Source organism: Lycium ferocissimum, chromosome 12 (assembly GCF_029784015.1).
Source record: "Lycium ferocissimum isolate CSIRO_LF1 chromosome 12, AGI_CSIRO_Lferr_CH_V1, whole genome shotgun sequence".
Classification (NCBI taxonomy): Eukaryota; Viridiplantae; Streptophyta; class Magnoliopsida; order Solanales; family Solanaceae; genus Lycium; species Lycium ferocissimum.
Window position 1 is genome coordinate 30947587 of NC_081353.1, and position 8240 is coordinate 30955826.

At 34.9% G+C, this 8240-nt stretch overlaps 1 protein-coding gene across 1 annotated transcript; it reads left to right on the plus strand.

Moving 5' to 3' along the window:
• Positions 1–140: 140 nt before the first annotated feature.
• On the plus strand, positions 141–6181 carry LOC132040667 (uncharacterized). The gene is made up of 6 exons (XM_059431324.1): positions 141–366; positions 1320–1444; positions 2286–2382; positions 2514–2623; positions 4077–4151; positions 5925–6181. The coding sequence occupies exons 1-6, from the start codon at positions 297–299 to the stop codon at positions 5973–5975; spliced, it is 528 nt and encodes a 175-aa protein (XP_059287307.1). The 5' UTR covers positions 141–296; the 3' UTR covers positions 5976–6181.
• The last annotated feature ends 2059 nt before the right edge of the window (positions 6182–8240 follow it).

An 8240-nucleotide genomic window follows, 5' to 3' on the forward strand; every position in this document is an offset into this window, starting at 1 on the left:
TCCAAACAGGCTCTTACAATCACGGTTGTTTTCATAATTTTAGACAGTAACTGGAAATTCTTTTGTAATTATGATAAAAATCAGGGGATCTTTTGTGCAATAGACAAGTACCCAAAATAAATGCACACTCTACCTATGCCAGAAATTAGTTGAAAAAGTTGTTGAAACCAATGCAAAAAATGATTAATCACATTATAGAGTCATTGAATTATTACTCACATTTTCAGCTTACCAAAATTCTCAAAATTATAGTAACCCCATTTCATTAGTTTTTTCAATTTCCTTCATTTATAACAATGGGCAATGCTTCTTCTTTGCTGACTCAATATGATATTGAAGAAGTTCAAGAACACTGCAATCACACATGTATGTATATACATATATATATTTCTGTCTATACAAATTCAATCTTTAAAAGGGTATTTGTTACTAAAATTGTGATCCTTTTTATTTTTGTGGGGCTTGATAGTTTCCCAGCAGGGATTCTTAAATAGTTAAATATATATGTATTTGTTGCTAAAGTTGTGATTTTTCTTGTGGGGTGTGTGTATCTAAGGGTATTTGTTACTAAAGTTGTAATTTTTTTTTATTTTTTTTTGTGGGGTTTTAGTTTACCAGTAGAGAAATTCTTAAAAGGGTATTTGTTAGTATCTTCGTCATAGTTTATGTGATACTTTTCGCTTTTCGAGAGTCAATTTGACTAATCTTTTGAAGCTAGATTGGTTAGATTAACTCGATATTTTAAGAAACTAGATGAAAAGTACTGTAAGTTGCAATATTTCTCATATCAATATGATAAAAAAATACATCTTAAAATGTTGGTCAAAGTTCCTGCAATTTGAGTCTGGGAAGCATAAAGCATCACATAAATTGGGACAAAGAGTACTAAAGTTGTGATCTTTATAAGGGTACGTGTTACTAAAGTTGTGATCTTCTTTTGTTGGATTTTAGTTTTCCAGCAGGGAATTCTTATATATATATATATATATGTGTGTGTGTGTGTGTGTGTGTGTGTGTGTATGTGTGTGTGTATATGTGTGTGTGTGTATATATGTGTGTGTATGTATGCATATATATATCAATCTTGAAAATATGTATATATGTATATATGTATGTATGTATGTATGCATACATATATCTATCTTTAAATATATATATATATATATATATATATATATATATATATATATATATATATATATATGTATGTATGTATGTATGTATGTGTGTATGTACGTATACATATATATCAATCTTTAAAAGGGTATTTGTTACTAAAGTTGTGATCTTTTTTGTTTTTTGTTTTTGTGGGGTTTTAGTTTCCCAGCAGGAAATTCTTTCATTGTACGAGAGGTTTTGCCAATTGGATAGAAATGGGTGTGGATTTATATCTGGAGAAGAGTTTCTTTCAGTGCCTGAATTTGCTGTCAATCCTCTTTCTCAGGTTTTAATTGTTTAATGTTCTAATTTCATGCTAAATACATGTGCTTTTGTATAATTTCTTATATAGGTCTGCGTATACTCTATCCTTCCCAGACCTCACTTGTGGGATTACACTGGGTATGTTGTTGTTGTTGTTGCATAGTTGAGCGACCCCAGATCCGATCTTCCCTATATGATTATGTAAATACTGTTTTCAGGATTTTTCAAGTAAAGTTTTGTGAATTAAAGCAAGCAAATGCAACCAGAATGCAGTAAAAATCATGCACTAGTTCTTTCGCTTTTACTATGAAATGGTTGTCCCTAGCGGCAGAACCAGGATTTTCACTAGCGGGATTCAAAATATAAAGAAGTAAGGGATAATTGCATTTCTTTGGTCCCTCAGTTATTGAATGAATTCTTGTTTTGGTCCTTGTAACATTTGGCTAAGTACAGTATATATAACCTTCAATAGCTAAAATGTGTGTCTTTGATCCCTTTATATAGGAAATATGTGATATTTCGAGTGTTTTTAGAACTATATGACCCTCAACATGGAGTAACAGAAAAAATTTAACATAACACGTTGATGATTGAATGGTTTAGCACTTAATAATTTGTTAGATTAGTGAAGATTGATTTTTAGAAGTTTCTGGCATGCTCTCTCTGTTTCTCCTCTCTTAACTGCTTGTTTGGCGCAAATGAAATAATTTTTTGATTCTATGTGCCTCTTTTGGTATATCACTTCTTTGAGTTTTTGGTCAAGGGCCAGCATTGATGTGTCACAGACGCACTTTTGCAAATTTTGACACAATAAAACTTTGTTCCAGTAAGGGGGAATTCATTCATCTTTTTTCTTAATGCAGAGGCTATTAAGGATGGCAGACGGGTTAAATTTCAAAGAATTTGTGGCATTCTTATCAGCATTTAGTGCTCATGCCAGCTTGCAACAAAAGGTTGAATGTAAGGGCATTTTCCATTTTATGCCTTTGATTGTCTCTTTGAAATGCGTAAATCCAATCTTCTTTTCCCCTCAACTTTACTTGCTTCTGTTTGAGTTTCTCATATGCCTGCCCTTCTTTCTTACTTTCCAGTTATTTTTCGGGTTTATGATTCTGATGGAAATGGAAAGGTGTCATTCAATGATATGCTGGAGGTCTTGCAGGATTTGACTGGATCATTTATATCTGAGGTTCAAAGGGAGGTAGTGCTTGTGATTTATTTTTCCGATTTTTTTGTTTCTTATGATGTTTTTCTGATGAGAACTGAAAAAGTGTTGGGAAATAGGTGCAGTTTCTTCATATCTTACTTTTAATTGCTTCCGCTTTGGAAAAGATACTCAGATAAATGACGTCAAGGCATTCAATCTCTGCATTTTTCTCTATTACCTTATAACCTAAGTTACTCGGACTCGCCTAAAATGTCGTGGGATGCGTGTCGGATCCTTCAAAGGTGGTGTATTTTTGGAGGATCCGACACGGGTGCGGCAACACTTTCGAAGAGTCTGAGTAACTTAGCTTGTAACCTTTTTATGTAAGGAGCTTTCAACTAGCCAATAGTTGCACTATAGTAAAATGGAGATCTATAGGACTTGATACTGGCAGAGATACTGGAAAGGGCTACGGGGTTATTGTTCTTTTTGAATAACCGTAGTATCAGGGCCAGCTTGCACGCACCTCGGCTAATTCCATGGGATATTTACTACCTCTCACCAGAACTGGTATCAGGTAACTCTATCCATCAAGGTTTGGACAGATGGGTAGAAACCACCTAGTATATTTTGCTTCCTCTAGTAATTGAACCTGAGAGCTCATGGTAATCACTTCATTGACCACTAGGCCACATAAGGTTAATGATTCCAAGAATTGCAGAGAGAAGGTTTTTAGTTGGTCTGTCTGTAAATCAATGAAGTTGTCTATAAATCCCACCATAGAAGTACAGGAGTAATCCCCTGTGTTGCATGTAATAATGCAGTGAAGTAGTGACTGAAGCTTTGCCGAAAGCGGTCAAATTAACTCATATATTCTGCACTATTATGCGCTGCAGTTTCCTTTGTCACTTAGTCCTATTAAAGTTGCTGCTAAACAATAAGGAAATAAATTTAAATTGACTTCTAAGACAAGTAGAAATTTCATCATTAGAAGATATTAAACAACTAGCCCATAAACTTGTAGACAAGTTATTTTTTGCACTTTATTGCATTTAACATATATTTTACTTGGATTTTGTTAACTATCCTTTTGAAAAGGAGGCATAGAGAATCTGCTTGAAAGCATTTACAAGTTAAATCATTCTTTCACTTTTTAGAGTTTCCTTTTCTTTCGATGTTTGCCTTAAAGACAAGCTTGGTAAAAAAAGGTGTCACCTAGCGGTTAATGATCCTAGAATGAACCATGAAAGACTTGGAGTTCAAATCCTAGCAAACTCAAAATAGTTAGGTGATTTCTTCTAATCTATCTAAGCCTTGTTAGATAGAGTTATCTGATACATATGTTGGTACCATGGATTAGTCGAGGTATGTGCGAGCTACTTGGTATGACACTTTCATAAAAAAAATTCAAATTGTAGTTTGTCAACAACTTATGAGTGTTTGAGAAAGAATTAATTGCAATTCTTAGTTTTATGCAACAATTCCATTTTTCTGTCTGTCTATGCAGCAAGTTTTGACACGTGTTCTTGAGGAAGCAGGATACAGCAAGGATTCTTCACTAGTCCAATCTGACTTCCTGAAGGTAAATATTGGATGTTTGACACTCAGACTATCTGTTTCTTCTTGCAAGATTCTGATTTATCTTTGACACCTTTTTTGATGGTGCTCTAGACAAGCCATGATAAAGTTTCCCTTACCTCTAGTCACCTTTTGAGGATATAATGGGGTAAACGTCAGATTAAACAAAAGATATAACTTTGCCTCATCTGTTTTACTGTTATGGCAGCGATGCTTGATATAGTTTAACCATGGAGAGACCCTTACATTTTCTTATTCTTTCCATATTGGACATAAACATCAAATATATTTGCAAGCTATGCATTGTTATGAAAGAGATGTACGAGGTACCTGGTAGCTGATGAAAAGCAAAACCATAAACTGCTAAGGCTCCATGTTGTGGGTTGAGTTTGAATGTTATGAATAAGATTAAAGCATTTCCATATCTACTGTCAAGCAGCTTTCGATGGGGTTGCAAATACTTCTTTTAACTTTTGGTAGAGCAACTGGAACTATCATCGCTAAATATAAACCTGAGAGCTGCTGAAATTCATGCAAACTGATATCTCCCGTGATGTTTGGTTTTTATGTACTGAAAACTACACAGACACACCCTTTTATCAGACTCAACTTATCTAGACATCTATAGAGCTTTTCTCTTCTGTATTTTGGCTTTTGGAGCAATAATTGTTTGTATTCTCGGAGTACTTCTTGATCAAACAGCTATATCTCCCCAATCACCTACAAAAGAAGGCCCATTCCAAATTCACCGGTCATTATTTCACAAACAGTTCAACATGCAAAATTGTTCATTTAGTTGGTTTAGGAGTTAAAAGACTTTCACATGACTAAAACTACGGCTTAAAATTTTGTCTTTCTAGTAATGGTCACGACATGCCATAATTTCTCTGTTCCATCTGTTGGCCATTGGCGCCATAGCGAAAATTGAGCGCATAGGTTCTTGATCAGAGGGTTGGGGGTTACTTTTTTCTTTTCCTACTTGTTTCTTAGGGGGAGAAGTGGGTAGCGTGATGATAGGCACTAGTTCACTATATAAGGGCGTGTAGGCAACTTGAGATGAAAATTCTAATAAGTTCTGCTTGCTGTCAAAACAAACTTGTATGGAGTCCAAAAAAGTAAATTTTTTGTTTTAAAAGCTTCCAAGATTGGTGTTTCTGTTGATTAAGGGGAATGGAGGCATTGGTTCAGTATAGAGCAAGAAGGTTCATAAAGGTCCGCTAGGACTTAGTAGTACGATTATAGAGGTGTTAAAGGCAGCCACGTTAATTTGTATGAGCTTTTGATGAGTAATTGATGTCGCAACAATTTGTAGGTGTTCAAATATGCTAACTTTTAAATTTGGTCCGCAATTTCACAGTTTTTCGTGTTCATCTTTTAACTCCTGTAGATGCTGCTTATATCAGAAAATGAGCAATACACAGTTTGTCATGTTACATTTTTATCTCCAGCGTGTCACTTGCATCATTACATGATCATTACTCATTGGCTATGTTGCTCATACTCTCCGCATTTGCTGCTGTACTCGTGTCGGATCCTCCAAGATTACACTACTTTTGGAGGACATGACATGCACCCGTTGACTATTTTGAAGAATTTGAGCACATAGCTCATCGGAATCAATGTCATAATGTGACTTTTGATCTGTATCATCCGATCAGATTATCTGTGTGTGCGAAAAGTAAATTAGAAATTACTTTCAAATTGGAAATTTCGACGTTCTAATTTCTAACGTTCTTCTGTTTAGTTGAATGATATTGACAAAGTTACAATATTGCAGATTCTTGGCAGCTCTGATCTGAAGATGGAAGTTGAAATTCCAGTAGATTGAAAAAGACTTTACTTTTACTAAGTCATGTCCAATATCATTAATTAGTTGAGAGCATGAAATTGCACCATCCTAAGAGTGAGAAACTCCTTTTCAACTACTTTGATTTTATATATCACCTACTATGATGAGCATGTGCTATTGAACAATGTATAACTTTAGTTCCTTGATTCTCAGGTTATTATTCACATCATAATAGTTTAACTTCAGCTCATGTTGCTTGTCACTTGTTCCACCAATACCTCTTTGTTTAAAAAAAAGTTCGTTAAAATTACATGAGGGATTAGAGAAGAGGATTTGAGAAGGGAAGAGTGAGAGCTTCCCTCCAATGTTGTAAAAGTGGAGTGCATATTTTATCTTTGCAACCTGCTTCAAGAGGATTTGAGAAGGGAAGAGTGAGAGCTTCCCTCCAATGTTGTAAAAGTGGAGTGCATATTTTATCTTTGCAACCTGCTTCAACTTGATGTCGCCCCTAAATCCACAAGTATCAACCTGATTACCCCTAAGAGGAAGCAAATTTAGTTGCAGGTCTGAATTAGAATAAATATGTTTTTGAATCTTATCTTTAAAATTCAAAGTGGATATTTCTGTGCGAGATTCTACATATTGATCGTTTTGAACTAAAATCAAACTTTTGGGTGGAATATTCCCATTATATATAATATCTTCACTCTCAATAGTTGCATACAAATCTATAGAACATAAAAAGGTTATGCCTAGAGGTGGATTCAGGTTTTGAAGTTTGTGGGTTTCCACCCATCTCAAATTAAAAAATAAAAAGAGACAAAAACAAAGGCCTAATAGTGACCAAGGGGATTTGAACCCTTGACCGAGAGGAGAAGAGCTAAAGGGTGCATTCTCTGCCACTAGACCAACAATAAACTTTGTTAATGGTTTCCCAACTTGTATTTCTTATATATTTATTGGATTTTTCAATACAAATACCGAATCCAAACGAATGTATGGGGGTTCCCGAGAACCCCCATCTAATGATCTAAATCCTCCCCTGGGGATGCCCATGACGTGTAGTCGTGTACGTGTGGGATGAATCAAATCTTCTTTAAATTTTATTTTTCCATTGGATGGGGCTCGGTAGTACCCTCATGGATACTCCTCCGATATGAAAAGTTCTTAATGTTAATTGAGTAGGTGCTTTTAAGCCAAAATAATTTTTAAGCACTTTTGTAGTGTTTGGATTAAGTACTCGTTTTTAAGTCAAAACAACAAAAATAAGCCAAAAGTCGTAGGCTATAATTCCTAATTGACTTATGACTTTTGGCTTATAAGTCAAAAGTCATAAGCCCATCCAAAATGGGCTCTTAATGTTTTGGCCCATGTTTGAATACAAGCAACAAAAATCTTGGGAAAACATCACAAATTGCCCCCATAATACAAAATATTTACCCGCCCATGCTCCCTCCCAAACTATTTTCGCTTCTAACCCCCATCGGCTTGAAGTATTTACCCGAAGATACCCTCGCCAAACCCCTCCTTCGTGATACCATGCAAAGATATTTATATATCACGATGATATCATGGAGGACTAAGAGAAGGACTGAAAGAGTCCTCCATGATACCATCTCAGTATATTTATATACCATGATATGGTCCTGATGAGTGTCTTATCAAGGATCGAAGTTTCTCCATGATACCATGCGATTTGTATATAAGACGATGGTATCATAGAGGAGTGTTTCATTGAAGGACTGAAGCAGTTCTTCATGATACCATCACGGTATACAAACATGATCATCCATAGTACTGTCTCAGTATATTTATATACCATGATGGTATCATGGAGGACTAATAGAAGGATTGAAGCATCTTCTATGATACCATCTCAGTATATTTAAATACCATTTTGGTATCATAACTGGGGGTAAATGGGAGGCATCTTGGGTAAATATTTTAATTTTTTCTAGGGGTACAAAAGTAATGGGGGTATGAGCAGGTAATTTTTTTGTTTTTTTTTGTTTGAGGGGGCATCCGTGATCTTTCTCCAAAAATCTCCTCATCATATATTAATTCTTATATCATTTTATGCTCCCTTCAGTCTAAAGATGCTGCTGTGCAAGTAGTTGAACGGAAAGAACGAGCTTTGCACTCTATATTATTCAATTATATTACTATACATATGGAAAAAATAATTATACATAAAAGTAGTCAATTAAGAGGGTATAATCCACACTAGTATTTTTCTTGTGAGGAAATACGAATACCTTTATATACATGCTAAAACAGTCTAAATACTACATAACGTTAGTATTG